Genomic DNA, 27,454 nt, shown 5'->3' with positions numbered 1-27,454 from the left:
AATTGCATAACTTCCATCACTTTTGCATGTTTAGGAGTTAAGCTCAATGCAACTCTTTATGTATCATGCTGAAATCTAAGCCCTTTCTTTAAAAAAAAAAGAAAAAAAAAGAAAAAAAAAGTTCAGTTCTACTTCCCACATTTTTCACAAAACAATGGTTATTTCCATGCTGAATGAAAAGAGAAGGCTTATTTTGGTAGCAAGATGACCAGAAAGTTACATGTTTTTAAAAATTATATTCTTAAATGTTTCTTAAAGCTTTACTTAGCTTTCTGTGTTGAAATAAAATACATTCCCAAGTATGTACAAAACAAACAGTATCAGAAGATAAACAGAATAGTTTTCAAATTACCTCAAAAGGACAAAATTAAAAATTGCTCTGGGTCACACATGCACAGCAATCAGAATACAGAAAAGATAAAATAATTCCATGCCTATAAGTATGTTAAAACTCTTCACTGCAAGGTGTAAAGCAAAGGCTATGTCTACACGACAGAGCCTATGCTGGCAAAGCCCCCTAGCGTAGACACAGTATACACCAACAGAAGTAGTTTGTTCCACCAGTGTTGGAACACCACCTCCCCAAATGATGATAGTTACATTAACAGAAGCATTCTTCTGTTAGCAGAGCTGCATCTACACTGGGGGTTTTGTTAGCATAGCTGTGTCAGTCAGGGTTGTAGTTTTTTCACACCCTTGATCAGACAGCTATACCAATTTAAGTTTTAGGCGTAGACCAAGCCTAAGGGTATGTCTACACTACGAAATTAGGTCGAATTTATAGAAGTCGGTTTTTTAGAAATCGGTTTTATATATTCGAGTGTGTGTGTCCCCACAGAAAATGCTCTAAGTGCATAAAGTGCATTAACTCGGCGGAGTGCTTCCACAGTACGAGGCTAGAGTCGACTTCCAGAGTGTTGCACTGTGGGTAGCTATCCCACAGTTCCCTCAGTCTCCGCTGCCCACTGGAATTCTGGGTTGAGATCCCAATGCCTGATGGGGCTTAAACATTGTCGCGGGTGGTTCTAGGTACATATCGTCAGGCCCCCGTTCCCTCCCTCCCTCCCTCCGTGAAAGCAGCAGCAGACAATCGTTTCGCACCTTTTTTCCTGAGTTACCTGTGCAGACGCCATACCACGGCAAGCATGGAGCCTGCTCAACTCACTGTCACCGTATGTTTCCTGGGTGCTGGCAGACGCAGTACTGCATTGCTACACAGCAGCAGCAACCCATTCCCTTGTGGCAGCAGATGGTGCAATAGGACTGGTAGCCGTCATCGTCATGTCTGAGGTGCTCCTGGTCGCCTCTGTGAGGTCGATCAGGAGCGCCTGGGCAGACATGGGCGCAGGGACTAAATTTGGAGTGACTTGATCAGGTCATTCTCTTTAGTCCTGCAGTCAGTCCTATTGAACCATCTTATGGTGAGCAGGCAGGTGACACGGATTGCTAGCAGTCCTATTGCATCATCTTCTGCCGGGCAGGCAAGGGATGAGGATGGCTAGCAGTCCTATTGTACCATCTTCTGCCGAGCAGCTATGAGATGTGGATGGCATGCAGTCCTTCTGCACCATCTGCTGCCAGCCAAAGATGTAAAAGATAGATGGAGTGGATCAAAACAAGAAATAGACCAGATTTGTTTTGTACTCATTTGCAGACCGCCCCCCCCCCCCCCCCCGCCTGTCTAGGGGACTCATTCCTCTAGGTCACGCTGCAGTCACTCACAGAGAACGTGCAGCGAGGTAAATCTAGCCATGTATCAATCAGAGGCCAGACTAACCTCCTTGTTCCAATAAGAACAATAACTTAGGTGCACCATTTCTTATTAGAACCCTCCGTGAAGTCCCACCTGAAATACTCCTTGATGTAAAGCCACGCCCTTTGTTGATTTTAACTCCCCGTAAGCCAACCCTGTAAGTCATGTCGTCAGTCGCCCCTCCCTGCGTCAGAGCAACGGCAAACAATCGTGCATCTGAGTTCAGAGTGCTGTCCAGAGCAGTCACAATGGAGCACTCTGGGATAGCTCCCGGAGGCCAATACCGTCGAATTGTGTCCACAGTACCCCAAATTCGACCCGGCAAGGCCGATTTAAGCGCTAATCCACTTGTCAGGGGTGGAGTAAGGAAATCGATTTTAAGAGCCCTTTAAGTCGAAATAAAGGGCTTCATCATGTGGACGGGTGCAGGTTTACATCGATTTAACGCTGCTAAATTAGACCTAAAGTCCTAGTGTAGACCAGGGCTAAGTAATAGAAAAAAAAAGTCTCTTCAGAATTCACAGAACACAAGCAACACTTACATCTGAGATTCTTGTCGACAACATATGGTCCATGTTCAACAAAAAGCCCAAACATTGATGTTCCTCCTGGTCCACCCTGGAGCCAAAGAAGGACCGCGGCATTCTCTGGCTGCACCTGTTTAAAAAAGAGACAAGAGAAATAGACACCATTACATGAGGGGCTGGTCTACATTACAGCTTAAGTCAATGTAACTTAGTGCTCTCCTGTCAGCATAATTCATCTTCACCAGACGCACCACATTGGTGCAGCTGCACCTATGCAGTGCAGTAGTGTAGACTTGCCCTATGTGAAAAGAAATACACATTATTCGTTACCCTCATTGACAAGAATTGGTTTTAGCCTTTTAGAATCATTAAGGGTCTGTCTATGCTGCAGCTGGGAAGATGTGATTCCCCATCATGTAGACAGACTTGCACTAACTCAGCTCATGCTAGCAAATTGAGAATAGAGTAGTGTGGATGTAATAGCACTGGTGGCATGTTTGCCTAGCCACCTGAGCTCAAATCCAAGGTGTTGGGCAAGCAGGACTCAGGTGGCTAGTGCAAGCCACCATCAATGCCACAGTGTCCACAATGCTATTTTTAGCAGGCTAGCTACAGCTAAGCTAGCACGAGTCTGTCTACCCGGGCTGGGAATCATACCTCCCAGCTTGCAATATTGACATACCCTGAGTGTCTTACAGATCTCTCGGATGTTTCATTCTTGTATGGATGATTTGTCTATAGGGGATGCTTGCCCCCAAAATAGCTACTGCTAGGGAGAGCCAGACAGCCTCTACCAACAGTCAATGGGCAAGCTTCAGAAATGGTGAACAGGAAGAGGCAGGTTCCAAAGCCTGCCAGTCAAGAAGTAAAGAATGATTGGGACTTATGGATATGCGTCATAGAATCATAGAATATCAGGGTTGGAAGGGACCTCAGGAGGTCATCTAGTCCAACCCCATGCTCAAAGCAGGGCCGATCCCCAATTAAATCATCCCAGCCAGGGCTTTGTCAAGCCTGACCTTAAAAACTTCTAAGGAAGGAGATTCCACCACCTCCCTAGGCAACGCATTCCAGTGCTTCACCACCCTCCTAGTGAAAAAGATTTTCCTGATATCCAACCTAAAACTCCCCCACTGCAACTTGAGACCATTACTCCTTGTCCTGTCATCCGCTACCACTGAGAATAGTCTAGATCCATCCTCTTTGGAACCCCCTTTCAGGTATCTCGGGAGCAGGTGGAAGAAATGGAGACTTGATAAGTAGCCAGGACATAGTGGGTTGCAGAAAAATATGGAGTTGGGGGGGAGAGAATTGAGAGTGGTTATTATTTATGATTTGCACTGCAATCCTACCTAGTGACTCTATTCATGGATCAGGGCCCCTATGTACACACACAACAAAAAGTCAGTCCCTGCCTCAAAGGGCTTAAAATCCAAGTGTAAGATAACAGATCAAGACAAGGGGAGCACAAGATAACAATAAGAAAAAAGTAGTCAATGGTATGGCACAGAGGAGCAAGTGATGAGAACTGAAAAATGCTCATTGTTAGTTTCACTTAACTTTTCCTAGCGGATTTCATTTTATTCACACTAGCAGAATATTTCGGCTCACAGTACTGCAGGGAAATGTTTAAGCTATTTTCACCAGGGTTTTAAATTTTTTTCCCCCTTTACGCAAAAACTTTCAAAACAGAAGGTATCATAAGGTCCCATTCCCCCTTCTGTGTTTTTGAATGGTTTACAGCAGACCATTGCAATTTAATAGGATTTCTGAAAAAGTTTTCTTGATTTCACCAGAACTCCAGCATTAAGAACAAAATTTTCAAAAGTGTCTAAGCCCCATTTTCAAAAGTGACAAACCAAAGGAGCCTAAGTGGCACTGACTTCAAAGGTGCCTCTTTGGAAAATGGGACCTAGGGCAAAAAAATATTCAAAAGTGCCTAAATCTACCATTTCTTTATCAAGAAGGCCAGAAGAACCTAGAAACACACTATGAAGTGCCAAATACATTAATCTCTTTTAATAAAGTGTCTTCTACCAACAGAAGAAACATCATTTAAGGACAGCTACTGATGATATTAATGAGTATATCTTCAGTTAGACTTCTGTGGCAGCTGTTCACTGAATTCTTCTGGTGCCCCCTACAGGCCATTTTTTTAATTTGCTGAAAGCAAAAAAAAGTTTAACTCTAGATGGTTTAAAAAAAAAAAAAAAACCTACTTAGTACCTTTTTCTTTCATCTGCAGCACTAATATGCTTCTTTTGTGTAACAGATATAAAGAACCGTTAACTGGTTTCTCCAGTTTTAAGTAGCAACCCTCCGTTAGAGACTCCTTCTCAAGTCAATTCTGTATAAATAATGCTATCCAAGTAGGAGGATCGGGAACATGGCAGGTTATTTAACAAGAGTATTGAATGTAGAAACAGTGGGGGTGTCACAACAGCACCCAGGATTAGTGGATTTAAAACCATTTTACAAGTTAATATTGTTAGAGCACATCCTTCTTAGCAGTTGTCTATTGTTATTCAAAGAGCAAAGTTCTCTTTCCCTAAGATATTCAGAAGTTAACTCTTACTAATAAAGGCTTAAAAAACCAGGATGCAATGGGACTTGTCGCCCTGATGGCCTCAACTTTATCTCCATTTAACTTCACTTTTCTGAGATTTTATTATTTGTACTGTTTTCTGAAATCCATCCTGACAGGGGCTTGCTGATGACCTACAAGCCATTTTTCTTGTACTATACAGAACTCTCTTTCTGTAAAATATTTTGAGGACTCATTGGTAACTCTTTTCAGAGCTTCTTAAGGCCCCATTTTATAGACATCCAGGCCCAATCCTCAGCAGCTATAAATTGTCTTCATGCCATTGCAGTCAATGGAGCATTTCAAATTTACATCATCTGAGGATTTGGCCCCTGGTTTGTATAAATGGACAGTGCCTCTAAAATCAGAAAATTAGTCTGGGAAAAGCTGGTTTCCCTGAAGACTTGGGGCAAAATCTTGGTCCCACTAAAGACCATGTCAAAACTCCCATTAACTCCAACTGGGTCAGGATTTCACCCAGTGGGTGGGTGTTGATTGTGCAACAATAGATGCTGGAACATTCTTTCACAGGAGGTGCAGCCCATCCTATTCCAGAGTCTCTTTGCATCTCCCTCCACATCCTTTTCAAGAATCATATGTCCAAAAAAAAAAAACAAAAAAAAAAACCAAACAAACCAAAACAGAAAGCAAAATTTGCCAATTTAAGATTAATTGGCTTGCTTTAGACCAAATACCCCCCATGTTACTAGCTGCTGATCCAAGCATGAACTTTTTAGCTTTTTCCAGCCATATTCTAGGTTACCTCATTAGGAAAGAGGTTTCTCTTGGTGGTAGCAAGAAGCCTTACAAGACTTGAATGACGGTTTAGTAATTTTGTGACATAACATTCTTTCCACACTTCATATACTATTACTCTTTCACGGTGGGATATTAGGCATTTTAGAGGAGTTGGCATAACTGGCCCATTTAATTGCTTACTAAATACCCAAGGGGTGAGGAAAACTGGCAGGTGTTTAAGTCTCAGTGAGGTCCAACAACAGAACAGGGACTATTGGTTGGCACAGCAAGAAATGAAATTAAGTAAAGGGTGGAGAAAGATAAGAGAAAGGGAAATGCCAAAGGAAGAATAGTTTGCTGAATATTTTGAATTTGGGGATGGGAAGAGAACAGGTTACACCCTGAAAAGCAAAGTTCGTAAATACGTAAGGCAAATCATTTAGATACCACTTTTCCTAACTTTAGAGAAGTCAACTATTCTGTGAATTTTTTCTTCAGTTCTTCAACATCCCCTGTAGCAGAATGTTTTCCTTGTTTCAACAGGACAATCCTCCAATACCTCACCCTCTTAACAATGCTTTCTTGGGGCCAGGAAAGATCCTAACATACACTACTTGGCAAACCTGAACCTAAGGAGTATAACTCTCTAAGTAAGTTTTATTTACATAAGTTCTTGAGACAGAGACCAGATGTCTCATCAGCCACCTGAAAAAGTCAAAACAGCAAGATATTATTTTGTGAACATCCAGCTATATAGCACAACAAGGGAAGCTACAGCAAAACAGCCAAAATGCACAAGGCCAAACATAGTATACAAGAGTCAGAGTAGTCAGTTACATCAATGCATGGAGCCGAGTGATTAGACAAATAAATGTAAAGATTTGCATCTGAAGAAGTGGTTTTTTTAACACATGAAAGCTTATGCCCAAATAAATCTGTTAGTCTTTAAGGTGCCACCAGACTCCTTCCTGTTTTTGTAGACAAATAGCTATCTAAAATAGAAGACTAAGTAGTTGTAGACACTAACTTCTTTTCAACAGTGACAAAAGTCTGGATAAGCAAACTTTCTGAAGTCAGTCAAATCCATACAATCACTATTAACTATCACAGGTCCATGCTCTGAGATACGGAACTAATCTTGGTGACATCGCCTGGCCATATGTCTCAATGCCACTTCCCCCTTTAGATGCGGGCATAATTTAAAAATTAAAACTCCATTATACAAGCTGGTACAGCACATCAGTATCCTCTCAGAGCAAAAAAATAATATAAAGCTGGGCTAGTTGATTTTAGGTTGGGGGGGAGTTTAGTAAATAAACCATATACACCTGTTGGAGATTGCACATGTCATCCATCCTCTCAAGGGATTCATTTTGCTAACAGTTTGGAAAATATCAGCTCTCTAAGGTTCAATACTATATTTCAATACAGCTTCCCCTATATTCTCTAGTAATTTCAGAATATTAAATGAATCCCCCTGCAATCTAATAGTTAATACTGAAGGCCAAGATTAGAAAGTTATTTTCCCCATTTAAAAAAAAAAAGGTCATCCAAGATTTATTTTTAAGAAAACAAAGTTACAATGACAAGCTTTCTATCCTATACATGATGAAATGGGCATAATTAGAGCTTGGAATAATTCTCAGCTAAGGAACAGATTGACAAAAGTCCAATCTATACAGGAGACATAAGAAGGAAGAGGCAGAAGGTCACAAACAAGAAGGCTAGTGAGGACAAGGAAGAGACTAGCACAGTGTGGGTAAAGATACAAAAAATTAATTAGCAATAACAAAAGTGATAACCATTTCAATCTCACTTCAATGATAATCTCATTTCAATCTGTTGCCTGTTTCTATAAAGTTGCTTTAATTACGAAACCCCCTCTAGACGCAGCTTCCCTACATTACAGCAAGTTTGCACAAGTTTGATAGATACCACACACACACACACACAGATCTGGGATCAATTTTGGACTTCAAGTCAGTCTACAGCCATTTCAAGCCAACCTGCAGCCAACTAGAATGCTGTGGCTGGGGAAAAGAAGGAGGTAAAGTACAAGCAATCATTTCAAGAGGAATTTATTGTGTTGTCTGGCTACCATTAAATAAATGTTCACCCTTATTAAATAGAAATTCATGTTTGGCTTGTGTTATGCCTAGCTTTCAAGGTAAAGTACTGCTATTCTGTAACGTCAGCTTTCTGTTGTAAATACACTAAGCAATGCCATAAGTATGGGGAGAGAGGGCTGTTTTGTTGTTTAAATGGCACAGGAGTATTTCACCTCAGTAGTACGTTTACCTCAGCAGGGAAGAACCAGAAGAAGAGATTGCTGTTGTGAGTCTTGTTCACTGTGAGATAGCCAGAGTAACTCTTCACATTTACTCCTTGGAGAGGGCCAACCAAACTTAACTGCCTTCCTAGAGAGACCAAAAAGATTCAAACAAGCATTAATAAAGAGAAGGGTATTCAGGTTAACATGTCTGTCATTACAAGGAATAAACCCAAGGACATACAGATCCCTTACTGACGAGAGAAGAACAGCCCACTATCCACTCCCCTCCCATAGCAAATACCACCCCTCAAGAAGCCATACTTCCTGGAGCCTACCCTTTCTCCACGGGGTCTGGAATGGGAATTCATCACTCTGAAGACCTCAATTGTGAATGGGAGGCAACATCCAAGAGCACTTCTGGTTCTCAAAATTTCCACAGCCTGAATACAGAAATACCTCCCTTTCCCTCAGCATTAAGGATATTAGCGGGATTCTAAGATGCAAAGTTCCAAACTGAAACTTTCCAAAGGCTGGGATGGTTCAGATTCTGTGTGCCAGGTCTAGAGATAAGCCTGAATTTAGAATTTACATATATCTCAATTCTACATTTACTACAAACACACACGTACAACAATCAGGGGAAGAGGAAGAACACTGATCCCCTTACTAAAAATCAACGAGTAAAACAGATACAAGAAAAGCAATGGAGTTTCTCTCATCAATCAGGCCCTCTCTCGGATGCAACTTTTCTTGTATGAGATGCAACATCTGAACCAGCTTAGTCACCTCCTACATCCATGTCGTTTGTCACGTTTGTACCAATCTAAGTGAACAATTTTAGAGGTGTTAAAATGAGATTGCGCATTAACTAGTGAGATTTTACTCATCAAAATTCTTATTCTTCTATCTCCGTACTTCTCAAGGCACTTCCACAGCAGAGGGCTATAGTTAGGCTTCAAGTTTCTAATACCTCATTACTTTTAAAAGACTATTTTACATTATGTTTAGTAGTATTTTATGTAGCATCACAGCTAACTAAATCTGCACTTGCCAAGCGAACAGTTCATTATGCTGCACCATCTCCTCATTGTTCAATGTCTATGCGGGGATAAAAGCCCCGCAGGTCAGCTGACTTGGGCTCGGGCTGCCGGGCTAAAATTTGCTGTGTAGAAATTCAGGTTCAGGCTGTATCCTGAGCTCTGGGACCCTCCATCCTCAGAGATTTCAGGCGCCAGCCCAAGCCCAAACATCTACACAGCAATTTTTCAGCCCCGGAACCCAAGTCAGCTGACCTGGGCCAGCCACAGGTCTATTTGTCTCTGTGTAGACATACCCTATAGCTGCCAAGCTTCAGTAATTGACAGCTGTTCCCAGTCATTAGGTGCAAGTTAGTAAGGTTCTACAGAAAGTTTAGAAAGAGGTAGGTTTTCTAGGCAGGTAGTTTGTAAACTTCTTCTTACCTTCCTCAGTTCTCCCACTTTCAATATAAGGGGTAAGGAAGAGCGGGTGCCCTGGGTCTCCTTTTGATGGTGTGGAACACTTGATCCTTCTAAACATGCTGCGAAAGGCACTCCATTGTTTATGAGCACGACCTAGCTCAAAGGTCACACTCAGGCTCAGCAAAGTCAGCAGAACAGTCGCCTTCCACATTTTGTCATTTAATCCCTCTAGAAAAGAAAGCATACCACAAGTCAGATACAAAAAGGAACTTGCTGCTGCAATCACTGTGTTTTGCTTAATGGTTTCTCATGTCATAGTTTTATCGCCATCTTAACACGCTATTAGGAATCTTGTAGTCACCCATTATCTAACACAGAACAAAGCACTTTCACTTCTTTAAGTTGTTCTCACTTCCACAGCATTAAAGCAGAAGTGTAGAGTTGCTGCTGTCTTACAAGCAGAAAGCAGACAACTTGCACTACTGAGGGGGACCTGGAAAGCTTTCACAAATATTCTTAAGAGGCAAGATCCCACCTCAGTAATATTATTCTTAAACCAGAGAGCGGCCCAAACTACAGAGTACAAGTCTTGCTCTTTAGTATCTTGAACTTTGGAGTGGTTTCCCTCTGGGATATTGGCTCAGGCCCACACCCACATCAGAGTTAAAAAAGTGATTTTTGCATTTTAAAAACAACCTACATGCAAGTCCTATGTGCAGCATTCAATATTGTTTCTCCTTCAATGGTTGTAAGGAACAAAACACCAACACAGAAAGCAGACAATAAAAGTCAAGCCCAGTTGCCCAGTCTGGGAGAGGGCCTGTGTGAGAAGCCGGGGCTGCTTGAAAGCCTCTCCCTGGGGAAGCCTGGGGTAGAGCTGTTACTTTCCTCATGGCAGAGCCCAGGGAAATAGCTGAAGAGAGGCTGGGCCAAGGACTAAATCCCTGTGACCAAAGAGGAAAAAGAGCTGCATGAGCTCTCTGAGGGTCTAATAAAACAGTGTGAGCCCAAACAGGGCTGGGGCAAGAAAATGGTAAGCAAGCCACGGACAGCCTGGCGATAGTGTGAACCCTTGTAGCTGAGCAGTGAACCAGCTGCCTGGAACTCTCTCATTAAGGGATGGGCCCCAGGACTTAGGAGAAAGCAGGGTTTCTCAAGTCTATGTAAAGGGTGGAGGCCATTTTGAATGGTATTTGAAGACCCAGAAGGAAGATCTTATATGTTACTAAGATTTGCGGCATGCTGTTATATACAAAGGGGAAACCAAGGCAGTGGTACATCTAAAAAGATTAAGCAGAGGCAGCAACTCTCTTACAAGCATGTAGTGTACCTCAGGAGCCCAATTACAGCCCTCCCCCGCCCCCCCCCCCCCCCCACACACAGAGTATCCCTTGGAATTAAGAGAGACATTACATAAGAAACAAAACATAAGGAAGTGCAAACATTTCAGCCCTCTGTCTCAGTTTTATTGAAAAGTTAATATACATGTAAAGATATACATATTTACACAAGCTGTTACATTTAGGGCCCCTTCCACATTGGGGCTGGAGCCATGTTAGAAGCAGCAGTTTAAAATCGCAAGAGATACTGCTTCCTTACACAGGCCCTCTGTAAATACTGACAAGGCTTAAGAGACCAAAGTAAATCAATGATCATTCCAGCTGTGTTCAGAGATCATGCAGCAACAGAACTGCTCTCTAATGCAAAAGAAGTTTACCCTAGCTCTAAATTGATTTTCTTGTATTGCAGATTTATGACAAATGAACGTTTACTGTCACGCACATCTCTGCTAAGAACAGAATGACCTCAGAATGTTTCCTCTTACCCTTCTTTCCAGTTTTAGCCCTGGAGAAAATCATTGCAGAAGAAAACTGATGCTTTTGCTTGGATTTTTGTAGCTGCTTCAATTCAAGTTTTTCTTCACTATTTTAAGTCATTCATTTTAAAAGACCGTAATATATTTAAGTACATGTACTTCAATGTTCTTGTGACCTTCCTGCAAGGCAGACACTAATAAAAAGGCCCCACTAATCGTAACATACAGGAAGCCCTCAGAATTTAAGAACGTTTAAGCATGCTTCAAATTTTCCCCAATGTGAAAAAAGTTCATGGATCCTACTGAAAATCCATTATACAAGGACAAAAGTCAGCAGTATATCTTACAACTGGTTTCACATTAACTGCACTCCACTCTACGGAAAAGAAGCATTTAAAAATGCCTGTGATCGAGAAAGCTTCCAGCGTGCATCAAGCTCTCAGGACGCCAAGTCTACTTTTGAAGTGCCAAAGGGTACCATGTCCTCCTACCCAAGCTACTTCCAGTGGTTGCGGTGCTTTTGCTGACCCCCTGTGATAATGCAGCTCTGTTTTTGAAAGAGAATGCCAGATAGACATTTTACATGTGAGGGGATTTAGTCGTCAAGCTAACGCTAACTGGACACTGTCTGTGTTGAGCCCTTCCAGGCTCCTTTTGATCAGTGCCCAGTTATACAACTGCACTTACTCATGCAAATAGTGCCACAAAAGGGCCCCCTGGGGTTTCTCACCCAGGTGGGGAATCTGACTACATCCAGTGTAAATAACTGGGTGTCTTCAGCCCAGGCCCCAGCTCCTTGCAACTTGTAAGGGCCCCTGGCCCTTTGCAGGCCTTCATAAATCTCTCTAGCTTACCCTGGGAGTTCTCTGCACTCTCTGTAGGGTTGGAGTGAAGGGCTCCCAACTCTGGGCTCCAGGTGTCTCCCTTGAAAGGCACTTCTGCTCCTTTCCCCCCAGCTGACTGGAGTTTCTTCCCTTTTAAAGGCCTTCTCCTCCCACACAGGACTGACAGGTCTGGAACTAGCCCTGCACCCAGGGCACCTTGGCATCCACCTCACCAGTGTGAGGTCTATACACCCTATCAGTCCCATTTAGCAAGCCACTGCTAGTCTATTGTAGGGTTGCCACCTGTCCAGGTTTTACCCAGACGGGTCTGTTTTTTGGCTTCTGTGTTTAGGTTGCCTTTTAGGGTTGCCGGGTGTCTGGTTTTGGGGACCTGGCAACCCTAAATGGCACCCGAAGCAAAAAGCCCAGTTACCACAGGGCATGGGGAGATGCCAGGTCATTAACCCATGCCAGCCCCTGCTCAGACAGGGCTACCTCCTACTTGCAAGGTGGCCCGGGGGGAGAAGCAAGAGACGTGGACAAGGCCTTGGGGGAAGCGGTGGAGCAGGGGCAGGGCTGAGGAAGAGGCAGGACAGGGTGTGGGGCTTCGAGAATCCAGTTACCAGTAATTAGAAAGGAGGTAACCCTAGTCTATTGGGCTACTACAAAAAGCAATATACGAGGACTTTGCCATCTCCATACGAGACCTTTGCCATTATCTTTTAACTATTTGCGTGCGTGTGGTGTGGATTTATATCAACAACCAGCAAGCTGTTTTAGACAGAGGAGTCTAAGTAAGTGCTACCTTGGGACAACAGAATACATGAGACAAGTAGTTTCTAGGATCCAAATCGGCTACTTTAAACATCACTGTAGGAAGCTAGTAATGTCAAAAATAAAGATGAGGTAACAGCTCACATTGATGTTTAAGTAGCTAACCTAATTCCAGCTCTTTATAAACTGATGTTCTTTTCAAATGTGTTTAAGAAAATTAAAGTGTTCAGTAAAAAGATTAGCTTTTCAGTGACAAATCCATCTAGAAGTATGTTGAGCTACTTTGATGGAACAAATTTATCATAGGCCAAATGCTTCAAAGCAGAGCAATTCACTGCAAGTATAATCCCGTCTCAAAGCTATCTTAACCAGACAAAGAAAGATCACCCCAATGTAATGGTGATCCTTTTGTGGCATATAACAGATGGAGGGGCTCTTGGAGTCGCTTATCCCTGTACACACACGCACCCCCATGCTACAGGTGTAGCAGGAAGAAGGGGTGTTATTGCAGGAGGGGGTCAAGATGTCCTTCCACCATGATCCTCTGCTGCATCTTCAGCCCCTTGAGACAGTTGCTGCCAAAGTACAGTAAGCTAGAGCATCCCTGTACAGAACAGCAGGATTAAGGAGGGTGAAAAACTGAGCTTTAAACCAGATTTGCACATGCATGCACACACACACCCTCCATTACCAGTGCATTGTGCAGTTGAGTTATGCCCCTGGGTCTGCCCATTTATGTGGAAATTAAGTGTCTCTTTAGAAAGAACACAACGGTAATACATGGTTTTAATGTGTCCAGCATATCTTACTGGTAATGCCCAGTTCCTGTTTCACTTTGTATTTGTAGTCCTTGTTCCCATATAGCTGCTAAAATACAGCCATTCTTCTTGATAATTATTAAGAGGCTTATTCTGGATTGATTGTGATCACAGTGCTTAATAGAAACAAAACTAAGTGCTTCTTGAGCCTCTCAGTTCAGCAACGTAGCACATGATGCAAGTGGTACAAGAAGCAGTTAGGTAGATGGTTCCTTACACTTTTTCACTTCTTAGCAATGTGCAAGAACATCCCAGTTACGTGGTTCAGTAGCAGCAAGACTATATTGTAAGCTTAGAATGTGAGGCAAATTAAAAAGATGGAACTGAAAGTAACGCATTGAACTATACACTTTCATCATAATGTGAAAAAAACCACTACTTACACCTACATAAAGTCAGCCAACCATTTAGTGAATACACTGCCTAGCATTACGAGTTATTTCCTTTTATGGATTTAACGAGGAAGACAATGTTATCCGGCAAGCCCAGTCTTGGGGAATGGAAACTAGTGAAAAGGCAACCTGGGTGACCATGCAGGATGAGATTTCACTCTTCAAACCCTGCTGATTCAACTTCATATGGTGCAATACAGCCAAGCCAGTGTATTCCATGGACAGTTAACCCTAAATTCGGCAGTACCCTTGGAGCAGCACACTGGAAAGTGTGGTAGCGTTATTTAATTTTTTTAATTAAAAAAAAAAAAAATCAGTACAGTAGCCCATGCTACTCCTTTGGAGGTTCGAGGGGCTAGGGAAGAGAGATGGGACTTTCATGGCATCTGGGGAGGGAGTCTAGGAAGCTATTTGGGCAGAGGCTGTCTTTTTGTTCTGTGCTTGTACAGTACTAAGCACGAGGTCCACAACTGGGGTTGGGTTCCAAGGCATATTTCATTCTTCTTTTTTTTTTTAAAAAAGAACCCTCTACTTTGAAATTTAAATGAAACTGCCACACATTTTCTAGTCTACTGCAAAAGGGTGCTGCAGAACCTAAGGAGCTTACTACATTACTTCACGGCTGCCCCCCTCAGTGGAAACAATTAACAATGTTGGCATCTTTAGGGGAACTAGGACAACAAACATCAATATTATAGCTCAGGGCTGGGCAAACTACAGTCCAAGGGCTGCTTCCAGCCTGTCTGACATTTTTATCCGGCCCTCGAGCTCCCGCTCCACCCGCCCGGTGCTCCCCAGCCCCCGACTCACAATTCCCTCGATCAGCACCATCTGCCGGCACACAGCGCCACACTATGCAGGCGCGACTTCACTGTGCTGTTTCCGGGATCGGAACCCCACCCCTACACAGCAGCCCGCCCAATCCCCTCCTCGTCTTCTATGGCCCCACCCTCGAAACCACCCAGGGGCTGCACCCGTGCCAGCTAGGGTGCCTCGGCCTGTAGCGGTGCCTGGTACGGCCGCCTTGGTGTCACTGCTGGCAGGGCACCTAGGAGTCCCCAGTACCTCCCCCTGTAGAGCCCCCCCATAAGCCCCTCCTCAGTAACATCCATTATAGAGCCCCCCCCATGCTACATCCCATAAAGTACCCCTTCACTATCAGGCATTCATGACCTGCCATACAATTTCCACACCCAGATGCAGCCCTCAGGTTTGCCCACCCCTGTTATAGCTATTGTTTCAGGCTGTTTGAAGACTCAGACATCTTTTCTACACTGGGAAAATGAGGTTTGTCTACCAAACATGACAGCTAATAAGTTACTATACTACTACCTGAGTATACTGGATGTTACGTAGTGTTTTCAACATGTTAATTAATACAATAGCTAACACATTTTCTAAACATGGAGGACAGGAGTAGAATTCAAAATTATCTTGATGATTTCAGAGGAATTCTCTGTTATCAAGAAGATGAAATTTAATCAGGACAAGTGCAAAGTACTGAACTACTACACTTAGGAAGGAAAAAAATCAAATACACAAATACAAAATCTGAAATTGCAGACTAAGCAGCTGTACTGCAAAAATAAAATAAAATAAAAAAAAAATCTGGTGGGCTATAGAAACCACTAATTGAATGAGACAACAGTGTGATGCTGTTGCAAAAAAGGCAAACGTCACTCTGAGATGTATTAACAAGAGTGTCATATTTTTCCACTCTATTCAGCACTGGTGAGGCTCAGCTGGAGTACTGTGTCCAGTTTTGGGCATCATACTTTAAGAAAGATGTGAACAAATTGGAGAAAGTTCAGAGGACGGTAACAAAAATGATAAGAAGTTTAGAAAACAAGACCTATGAGAAAAGATTGAAAGAACTGGAACATGTAGTCTAGAGAAGAAAAGGCTCAGGGCAAGGCAAGGGGGAAAACAAAACATTTTTTAAATCAGATTTTTTATTAAAACTGAAATTTTTCATTTAAATTAAGTACACTTCAAAAAAACCTATTTAAAATTAAATTTGAAATTGACAGTTTATGTTGAAGTCTAAGTGTCTTTTAATCTATTAACAACATTTTAATTAAGTACAAAAATATTAATCAGTATGTTTGCTGCCAAGTTTTAAAGAAGGGCAAATCACTGAACTGGTGGCAATCACTGGCTTAGCACCTGGAAGTAGAATTCGTTCAGATGCTAAACCAGCTTTTGACAGCAGTAGCCTCTTCTGCAGGTACAGAAAACATTTTCTTCATTTCAGTTTATTCAACTAACTCAGTTCAGTGACTAGTTCATTCAAAGTTAAGAAACAACTGGAAGTTGAAAAGCAGGAAAGCTTGTTTTCCTCTTCCTATCTATAATAAAAAACTAAGAAAGATGGACACATTGACCAGAAACAATCAGTTCAATTCACTAAACTACAGATCATACTTTCCTTATTTTAATAAACCAGTTTTAAAAGAAAAAACATGTTTTGATAAGAAAAAAAAGTTTATGTATGCAGCATATTTAAGGTACTTTTATTAATAAATATTTGAATTCTGTTTGTGCATTTTTGAATGACTTTGAATTTCCATCCAAATAAAGTTTACAAATTACAAGTTAAACAATCAAAGAAATTCATCATGCACCATTTTCTAACATAATAAATGTAAAAAGAATCTGAATAAATGTATATTAAACTACATAATTCCTTAAATAATTGTGTATAATAGTGTATCCTCCTGGTTTGCACAAGAAGCCACAAATTTAGAAAAATGAAGTCATGTCGTCGCAATGGGAAATGGAGTGAATGAAGATGGAGGACAAAGAGACAACAGGGTTTAGGAAAAACAGGAGAAAAAGAGTTAGCATCCTCCATCTGGCAGGATGGAGGTGCTGCTTCCAGAAAAGTCATGTCAGAAATCAGCAAGAAGGTCAGTTTTCCCATGATCAGTGTCCGTTTTCGCACCTTGGGATAAAAAAGTGACAAGTAAATTTTGTACTTTATAATTTAATTGAACTAAAAAGGTTTTCCTTTTGGCTCTAAATATACTTCCCAACTAAGGACCAAGATTTTGCCACTTTTACAATGCATAGTACTGCTGCTGCATTACTACATGTGCAGTCCCGCTGACTGACTGCAAGGAGCTGTTTGCAGAGCAAGGTGCTACTCACTATGACCGAGTAGCAGAATCTGACCATAGGAATTTTAACACTTTTTCCCCCAGCAGTGGATCTATGGAATCAACCTCCCCACCTACCACTCCTATCCCACAAACTACATCTAGGATTTTAAGTAGTGCAGAAGAGTCAATTCTATAGTTATTTTCTGCCTCTTCCCCCCACCCACCTTATTTCTGTATGAATATGCTGCAATGCCAGCCCAACTGTACCTACAGAGGCAGGCAGGTTTATGAGGAAAGGAAAGCTAATCCATTATTCCTCCCTTCACTCTGATTTGACATTACTCTCAGCTCAATAAGGCTTTTTTGAAAAATCATCCTCATCCCCCAATATTTTCAACCTAAGTGCTCCTTCTTAAATACAGAAGTGGTCTCTGCATAACAGGGTTGAGATGCTTGCACTGCTGCTATTCATGTTCTCGGAATAAAGAGGACTTCAGTTTCTAAATCTCAGCAATGGTGTTGCTAGGTCAGCATTTTAGGAGGATCAATTGAGTTTCAGAAGTGCCTTTCAGTTCCTTTGCTGTGGATATTCAATGAAGTGCAGGTGCCTTCCTTGAAATGCTATTGCTGCTTTTGAGCCCTTGCTGGAAAGTAAACCACAATATAGGAAACTGATGCAGTTGCCCTACATAGGCCTTTTTTCTTCTTGATGACAGAAGTTCTACACCGTTAAGTCTGAAGCTAAGAATGACACATATTAAGTGCTGCAAGGGTGCATGGTGCTCTGTCATGAATAGGAGAACTATACCAAACAAGTAACAGAGTCCATATTCCACTTCTTAAAAGCACAAGGTGGTTCTACTTATTACTGTATATAGACAGAGAATGGCAAGTTCATTATCAACAGAGTGGAATAGGTGGATCTTTATAAATTCTGTGAGGAAGTTCCAGTTGTACAGCATAAATGTCAAAGGAGTCTCACAAGTCAGAAGTGGGCAGAGAGAGGGGTCAGGAGAGAAATCTGGATAAGGTGTAGTGATCTGAATGGGATACAGTAGAGGAATGTAGATATATAGCAGGCGGAATTAAAGAGGAGTGTCTTGAAGGCAAGTGGCATAGAACTGGGGAGATTGATTCACTTTCATTTTTCTGAGCTGGACAATGTCTCAAATTAGAGCTACCACTAAGTCAGTCTAGCACTTTTCATTAACACTAAAATCACGCTTCAGTGAATAACTGAAAGCAACGGCAGAATTCTTGCAAGAAATTGATTTAGAGATCTTGAGATTTTATACTACCTTCCCAGCCACAATCTGGATAAAACAGCCTTTGGTTTATCATGTAAATGGATATTCATTATTTAACCTTCTAGTGAAAAATCTGCTCAGAATGGATACTTCACAATGAAAAAAATAGAGAAACATGTTCCACTGGAATCAATTTATAACCACTGCTTTAATGCTGTTCTGTTCATTTACAGGCAGAGTTCTAAATTATAGAGTTCAGCTTATAAAACTGAACTGGAATATAACATAACCCAGAACTTTGCTTTAAAGTGCTATAAAACTCCAATCTCCAAGTTACTTCTCAAAGGCGATAAAGAATTCAAACTCCTGTCATGCATGTTCACTGGGGCAAACACACTATTCATCATTTAAGGGAAAGATGGTTTTGTGGCACATGACTAGGAGGCGGCAGCAGTATGGGCTCTAGTCAAAGCTGCATCACATACTTTCTGGATGACCATAAGTAATTCATTTACCCCACAGTACTCTTTCCTAATCTGTAAAGATAAACTACCTACCTCGTGTTAAAGCTGATTGTTTAGTTCACCAATGACACCCATTGCAAATAATCCAGATTTTAACCAAAATCACAAACCAGAGATCTTCAAAGATTGGGAGACCCATGGAATACACACAGTTGGCCAGCTATTGAGTAAAGAAACTTTTCTAACTTATTTAGAGATCAAAACTAACTTGAACTGGCCCACTCTCCCATAGTACCAGTACTTTCAAATCAGGCACTGTTTCTCTCAACTTTCTAGAAACCTCTTTTGTTCAGAAAGCTAACAACAGAAGAAGTGATAGCATCTGGACAATTAAGAAACAAAACTCATTTATATCAATCTTTGCAGACAGCTTTCCTCCCCCCCCTCTCCGCCCCCCCAAAAGTGTCCCTATATCATACACTGGGAAAAGGATGCAGATACAAAAATTACACTATAAGAATGGGGATTGATCTGGAAAAGATGATCAGCAACCTCAGTCTGCAGTACAATAAAAGAAAAATTCTTTAAGATACCAGTTCAATGGTACCTCACACCAGACAGGTTAAAAAATAGAGAGATATTGAATGTGGAAAAATGTTTAAGAAATTGTGGTGAAAGAAGATTTTATGCATATATAGTGGACATGTCCAGCCACAACATAATATTGGGAAGCAATCCGTAAGCAAAAGCATAAATTGTTGGATATTTATTACCAAATGACCCTTTGATAATCCTCCTGGGGCTTCCTAGTGAAAATGATCATGCAAAAGAAAATGAATTAATCTCTTATCTGCTAGTAGCTGCTTGGCTATTGGTTCCAAAAAAAAAAAAAAGTTGTAGTTACAGAAAAATTAAGACATCAATTACGTACCAGCAAAACAGAGGACAGATAGATGCTTAGACATTTGGTTACCTTTTATTCAGTACTCAGAAAAAAGTACGTTCATCTGCCAAAAAAAAAAAAAAAAAACCCACCAGCATGCCTGTCCAATTTTTTTTCTTAATATTAACATCTGACAGCCATATCTGGCCTGTTAAGTATGTGTGTATAGAGATTTCACTTAACAAAGGTGTTGTAATAATGCTCATTCTGTAATATCATAATACCCTGTTAAATACAAAGATCTGATGACTGTATTTCTGTGTAATGTCTCTTTAAACAAAAGAGAACTGTTGTAATGAGAGTTTTGTTTCTGATATTTACATGACAAGGATTTGTAAATTCAATTTCAATAAATACTAAAAGCAAAAAAAAAAGTTTAAAGAACTGGAGTGTCATTTAATTTGAAAGCCTTTCACTTTGAGATTGAGTGTACTAAATATACACATCATGTTGTTTTTTTACTTCTAGGCAGGCTAGGAAAGTGTTACTACACTGCCACTAATACAAGCAGACAGCCAAAATGCCATGTTTCAATGTATGCATGATAACTAGATCGTGCTTGATGCTCAATCTAATTCTTAAACAAGTCTCAAACGGTTTCTCTATTGTACATCATTGACCTTTGGAGCCCAGAGTTTAAAAAAAACCTGGATTTGGTTATAAATTAAGTAAATGTGATGGACACAAATGTTACTCTAGATTAATTGCAATGGAAAAGGGTGAATATATTATAAAGTCCTCTACTGCAAAACATTCCTAGACATAGTCCTTTGCTCCGTGAAACAGCTTTAACATGACAGTCCACGTGCATCTCAATTGCAGTGAAGCTAAATTTGCGAAGTAGAATTATTTTAAACCATTACAAGTTAACAAAGGAATCTGTTTCTGTACAATACTTCAGAATGGTACAGCATTCCCATTTTGTTTGGCAAAGACTCATGACCCCTTTAGCAAGTAGCGAAATAAATCGCTCTTAGTAGCAAATATCAAAACACACATAGAGCCAAAAAATGTTGTTGAATAAGTTACTCAGTCACAGCAGCCAAAAATTCATGAATAGACAGAACCACACCACAGAGATTCTTATCTTCAGCTGCATTATTCATAAAAATCATTAAAAAGAATGAGTGATATATTTCAACATTTCCTGGTTAGTCTTGGGTTAAGTGCACAGCATATAAATAGTTCACCCAAAACGACAATGAAGTATATTAAAAATAAGTTCTTACCTGTTAAAATGATTACCCCAATTCTTGCTTTACAAGCACCAACAAGTAGGAATTTATTCACAGTACCCACAACAACCGGTGGAGTTACTTGTTAATCACAGCCTTCAAAACTTTTCTTCATAGTACAGCAATAATTGCAAGGAAACTGGTTAAGCAATAACCAGATAAGCTGCTGGCACAGTTCCACAGAGAATGCTTACGCCCACAGAACAGCAATAACTCCGATGGAATGGGCTTCAGCTGCTGGCAGGCCTGCAATCCAGTAGGTTCATAAGCTTCTCAGATGCTCTCTGTCTCAAGGAGGAAGACCTTCTAGATCAGATGCTTCTCTAAACTCCTGAACAAGAAAAAGTTTATCAACTATACATTTGTTTTATTTTTTTCTTTAAAATAGCTAGATAGATTCTTCTTCGGATAGTTTTAAATGACTTTTTTACATCAAATTCTGGATTCTTCTCCTTAAGAAACATTTGGCTGCAACACTGGTACACTAATAAAACATCACGACAGAGGAATGACAGTGCCACATCAGCCAGGAATGTTGGCACAATGCTTCATGTCACCGTATCTTTGTGGAAAGATTAGGTCAATGGCCACCTGTCTCAGCAGATATAGGACTTCATAATGATGCTTTGATCAGAATTGGCTACATTCACATTCATCTCTAAATGTTGTGTATTTGACAGGGTCCTGACAACTACACTTAGTGGAGTACATAATACTGAGGCACAATAGCGAATCTATACATAAGTTTGCAATAAGGTTCCATTGTAGGTTTTATATTTAGGTACACATCCCTATAACTTTGACTAGATACAACTGGTTTGGCCTCAATGTTACATTTACTCTGAAGGCTAAATATGCAGGACGTTTTTGGGGGTTTTTTAAATGGAAAAACGTTACAAAATTCATACACTTTTTAAAATTAAGATCATTAATAAAATGTTTATCACAATTTCTTTCTGTCCCTCTGGCACCAAAATGGCTTATTACCCATTCAAGCTTTCCACACAGTTAAATTTCTTTGAACTCTTGCAAAGGTCATAGATATATGAAGGAGAGAGGTTATGACTAGTGTTGGGAAAAAAATTTCAGCCAAAACTTTTTTTCGCTGAAAAATGCATTCAGGTTGATTGAAACATTTCACAAATTCATGTCAACTTTGATTAATTATTTCAAAGAAAAGGGGAAAAAAATGTAGGAAATGTCTAACTGGGGGTTCATTTTAACTGAACCATTTTTGGGGGGCTAGATTCACAACACCAAGGAGGAGGTGATAATAGTGGTGCCCCTCACCCCCACACTGTAGTTAGGGAACTCAGTAACCTGGGATGTTGGAGACCCAGATTTGAAATCCGCTCTGGAGTGAGGACTGGAATCCAGGTTTTCTCCCTTCCCATCCCAGGTGAGTGTCCTTATCACTTGGCTATAGAGTGTTCTGGGGGTGGGTCTTTCTCAGTCTCTCCTGTTGAAGTTCATTGTGGGTGGGGAAGTGTGTGTGAAAGAGAGTGTCTTTATAGCCTGGTAGTTAGGGGACCCACTGCGGGGACACCCAGGTTCCAGTCCCTGGTCCGATAAATATTTACACAAGTGGAATAACTTCAACAGGAAAGACCAAGAGCCATATGGCCTCACTGGAAAGAGGAGAAACCTGGATCCTGGGCAGGGATTCACACCGGATTCTCCCACATCCCAGATGGCACTCCTACCTTGGTTTTGTGCATGCCAGAGGTGCCTAAGCCTTTTGTGAATAGAGCATCGTGCTTTTATCCTAAAAAACAGTTTTAAATGGCCAAAAATCAAAAAGAAACATTTCATTTGTCAAGCAAAATGTTTTAACCTGAAACAAGTTTTCTTCTAACTTTTCAATTAGCTGAAAATTAAAAAAAAAAAAAAACAAAAACCACACCCCACATTCAGTTCAGGTCAACCTGAAACAGAAACTTTTTGGAAATGCTATCAAATCAGTCAGTTATTTGCACAGCTCTAGTTATGACTAAGGTATTAGGCATTCTGATGCATCTAACGCTAATGTTAGAGAGAATATAGGAGTGGTTTGCCCTCTGGTGGTTGGTCAGTAGTCCTTATTCACTGTTTATAATTACTCCTTCATGGCTGTGAAATAACTTTTTTTTCCTTCCTGTAAATCTCTCTCCTGCCCCACAAACATCATTCCACTTGTTTACTAATTAGTTGCTTCATTTAAGTCACTCAGTTTTGGAGGAATGCAGTAAACTTCGGCTCCAGCTACACACAAATTGCATTGATTTCTAAATGGTTTTAGGTAAAATCAGTGGGGTCTGTAGAGCCCAAATTGGAGCACTCAAGTTGTCAGCAACCCATTAGATGGGGAAGGTTTCCTCTGGTGGGCACAGACGAGGCTCGCACATTGTGAGTAGGTGGTAGTGATTCATTCCAGAACTGTCAGGTAACCCCAAAAAGTGTCACAGTTGGAGACTCAGAAAAACATCCGATTGTTTGGAATAGTCTTCACATTTTGAGGCTGCCTCCCCACAGTGCTCTCTTCTGTGAGCTTCTGGCATAATCGCTCTCTTCCCTCATCCACATCTCTCCTACTTCAGCTATTACAGAAGACTGCAGTCAAAATATCATCACAAGGCTCAGAAAAGTCTGGCAACTTCTCTATTGGACCTCCAGTGTTGGTCAAGACACCCTAGACTAACAGGGGCTGGAATCCTTAATAAGGTCTTTTAAAAGCTATCAATATCTCTGCATGTTCAAAGCATTGGTGCATACTGATCTTTACAACGTCCTTTTGATGTGGGAAGTAGAGTTCCTCTCCCGCTCTGAACAGTGTATACAGAGAGTGTATATAGTCTATACTAAAAACCAAACTCCAGGAGGGGCATTGTAAGGAACAGGCATCAGAATATAAACCTCAGCCTAAATTTTCCTCCCCACTTTAACTGTTTGAAGTGCTTTCTGAACAACTATCCTCTCTGCCCCATAAAGACAAGCTGATCCCTTTTTAGCCTGGTCAGAGCTAACAAGAACCACCCATCAGCATGAGTAGTAACTTATTCTGCATCTTCATGCAGGGTTTAGGCTCAATCTTGGAGTAGCTGACCAGAAAAGCCCTGCATTCCTATGCAGAATTCTAGGAACTCTCAGCTTATTGTGACAAATATATGGTGACGTGTATGTCCCTGAACACAAAGGATGTCTATTTCAGAGTCTGTCCTGATGCCCCAGACAGCTCTGTAAGAAGTAGCATTTTTTCCCCCAACTGAGCTGCTGAAATTAACAGGAGACTGCCAAGAGCCTGTGTACCTCAGCAACCACCTAACATCAGGCCAGCCATGTCAGGCCACCCTTCCTCTGCTACTCAAAGAGTAATGGGTCCACCTGCACTGGAGAAAAAAAGCCCTCAGAAATCTGTGTGTTTAAGTAAGGATTATTGATTCTATCTCACTCTGTAAAAGATAAAGTGACTTGCCCAAGGTCACACAGGGTAGCTAGGCAGAGTCAGGAACAGACCTCCTTAGCCTGGCTACACGAGTTTAGTCACAAGGTCATCCTTTCACCTATGGCACCATAAGGCTATGTCTACAGTACACACCACCTTCAGCAGCGTTTAGGGTATGCGCAGCCACTCGCCGCAGTGAAAAGCAGGCTGTGCCCACACTGCCAGGAGTCGCTACACATCAGTGAAACGCTCTGAAAGGGGGGAGACAGTGGAGTGGGAAAAGCTTACCACCAACCTTTCCCCTGCCAGAACCTTTCCCTGCAACAGGGAAGAGCTCCAATGGCAGGGAGCTGGCAGAAGTCTTTGCCAGCTGCTTCCCCACCACTGGGGCCTTTCCTCACTGCTGGAGTCTTTTCCTTCCACAGGGCAAGGCTCCAGCAGCAGGGGGACAGTGGGACACACCACAGCTGTAGACAGGAAAGGCTGAATAGAGCGCCCTGTAGGGTATGTACTTGGGTACACAGGGTTCAGGGTTTACTGGCCTAAGCAATGCCTCACCCTCTACACTGCTCCTTTAACCCATGCTGGGCTACCGGAGTACATAGGCTACATTGCTGGCTTCTTTCAGTGGCATGTAGAGTAAGACTCACACGATTGTTCACAAACAAAGTTCCTTCCTCAAGTTCTCCTGGTCACTAGAAATCCCTCTGGTAGGCAAACCTACCTGCCCCCTGCCGCCTTCTCCTTCCTTCCTTCCTTCCCCAGCCTGTCCCCCTCTCCCCTAGACCCTCCCCACTTCTCTCTCTGCAAACTCCCCCTCTTCTGCACACACCCCCTAGTACTGCAACGCCACCAGCCCTCTGGCGCCCACCCTGCTGCTGCATTCTCCCCAACACCCCTCCGCCGCTCCTGCTGCACCCTCGCCCGCTCAATAACCCGACCCCCTCCAGCAGCCCCCGGCTGTGGCAGGCTGCGGGCCCCTGCAATGCTCACGGGAGCGGCAAATCCATCCAACATCCACTCCCCCCCGCCCCCCCAAGAAGGGGGTGAACGCCACTGCTCCCTTCCCAGCTCCCGGCGTGCAGAGCCAGCCAGCCGGCAAGAGACCAGGCAGCACCCCGCGCTCCCACCCGCCGCAGCACTCACCAGTCCCCTCCCGGCTGTGGGGGAGGAGAAACCCCGCTCACACGCACCCCGCGGACAGTCTCCACCAATCACAGCCGGAGCAACACCCTGAGGGAGGGGAGGCAAGAAGGTAGCAGCCAGCACCCGCTTTAAACAGATGACCCCAACCTATCCCCTGCTCTTGCAGGTCGCATCCAGCAGGGAGCAGCAGGGCCGCAGCGTCCTATAGCAAACAGGCAGGGTCACAAACGTTGTAAACGAATCTGTGTATTTGCCCCCCATTTTATTTGGGGCTGTAATTCTGCTGAGTGCCTTGGGAGCTGGGGGGGGGGGGGAAACATGCAATGCAAGGGGAGCCGTTCTGCACAACGTGTTTGTGTTTTGCTACTCCATAGGAAAATGGAGGCCCGTCTGTTTTCATCCTGGTGGTTGAAGAGTTATTATGCCAACTCTTTCATGCACTGCTTTCCCAGGAACCGGTCACTTCCCCTTTTTACTTCTTAAAGGAACCGCACTGGAAAGAACTGAACAGCTGATATGTCCGCAAATATGTAGATTTTCAAAGACCAGTTAAAAATCATGTCTTGTTTTGTTTTTTTTACCAAAACTTTGTGCTCACAATAAGACCAATATTATTGCAAATGAAAAAACAATTAAATTCAAGCTTACTTTAACACTTAATCTGTTTACCTCTCTGTTTCCCCCAACCTGAAATATAAAAACGTCGTCATTAGTTTCACTCTAATTTAGTCACTTTGCTTACAGTGACATACATGTGAGCAGGAGCTCACAGCAGTTGAGAGCTAGCACTTCTGAAATACAAAATAAATATTTTGTGATGTTTCACTTGAACAAATGTAACCCTTCTGGCAAGTGATTAATGGAAGCAAAAAGGGCCACATTCAATAGTTCTAGGGCACCTCTTGGCAAATAATCCATCCACTTATCACTCAGAAACCTGAGAAAACTAAACAATCTCCTCCTGGGTGCTCTTAACAGGCAGAACTTCCCCCACTCTCAAAGGCTCCAAGACTTGTGTCTGAGGCTCACACAAGGAAATCTTTATAAACTTGAGAAAACACAGCAATAGAATATATATGAAAATAAAAAGTAAAATTAACCCCCCTCTCTCAGTAAGTTTGGCAACTCCCTTCCCTCCTGCCAGTGAGAATGCCTACAGGTAATACTCCCTTGACAACACACTTCACCCATCCAACAAACCCACCTGTGGTTGGGAATCAGTGAGTTGCAGTAAACCAAGTGTCTTTTTAAAGGTCTGTCTCCATCCAAGAAACTGCTTGTCTGGCACCAACACCTAACCCAGTTTAGTGATTCAGCTTTATTAAGGTGATGGGTGGGTGATGCCTCAGAAAAGTTCTGTTGTTGTCCTGTGTGTCATCTCGCACTATGAACTCCTCTGCAATGGCTCTCACAGCAAAGTCCTCAGTCTGCATTGTCTCTGGCAGCAAGATCCTCAGGGGATGGGAGCAAAGAGTTCTTATCACCCTGGAGTAGAGCACTTGCTGCTTGGAAATGATCTCTTTGCCACAAAGTAAGGGGTCTTTCCCCCTCTGAGAGCCCACTACCCCAGAAAATGCGAGTCATAGAATATCAGGGTTGGAAGGGACCTCAGGAGGTCATCTAGTCCAACCCCCTGCTCAAAGCAGGACTAATCCCCAATTTTTGCCCCAGATCCCTAAATGGTCCCCTCAATGATTGAACTCAGAACCCTGTGTTTAGCAGGCCACTGCTCAAACCACTGAGCTATCCCTCCCTAAATCCAAGGGTAGTCATGGTGACTCATTCTCCTTTGGAGCTTCTGGCCATAGGGCTTACACAAGAAAATACCAGGCAGAAATTGAAACTTAAAGGAAATCCCACAACTTGTCAAGTCAGTCTGCAGTTTAGGAGTTCTTCTGGCCTCCTCACTGATGGTGAGTTGTCACACAGCAGCATCCATTGGAAATGGATTTACCGTCTC

General features: G+C 42.2%; 1 protein-coding gene across 5 annotated transcripts in view; it reads right to left on the bottom strand.

Moving 5' to 3' along the window:
• The window catches only part of CPVL (carboxypeptidase vitellogenic like), a 94,263-nt gene extending 68,468 nt beyond the window's left edge, over positions 1–25,795 (bottom strand). For 2 of the 5 annotated variants that reach the window (XR_005224016.2, XR_006288979.1), the window contains exons 1-5: positions 25,495–25,656; positions 20,922–21,258; positions 9,335–9,541; positions 7,901–8,019; positions 2,296–2,410 (exon numbers count right to left, since the gene is read on the bottom strand). Coding sequence is in view for 3 of the 5 variants with exons in the window: in XM_043541007.1 (XP_043396942.1) it covers positions 2,296–2,410; positions 7,901–8,019; positions 9,335–9,524 (424 nt within the window). In the remaining 2 variants the exon portion in view is untranslated. Of the gene's footprint in view, positions 1–2,295; positions 2,411–7,900; positions 8,020–9,334; positions 9,542–20,921; positions 21,259–24,212; positions 24,288–25,341 lie in introns of all 5 variants that reach the window. The other 3 variants (XM_043541007.1, XM_007053664.4, XM_037890494.2) reach the window with 3 other exon arrangements.
• Positions 25,796–27,454: the final 1,659 nt, after the last annotated feature.

Source organism: Chelonia mydas, chromosome 2 (assembly GCF_015237465.2).
Source record: "Chelonia mydas isolate rCheMyd1 chromosome 2, rCheMyd1.pri.v2, whole genome shotgun sequence".
Lineage (NCBI taxonomy): Eukaryota > Metazoa > Chordata > Testudines > Cheloniidae > Chelonia > Chelonia mydas.
The sequence above is the reverse complement of the archived record's forward strand: the minus strand, read 5'-3'. Positions and strand labels throughout refer to the sequence as shown.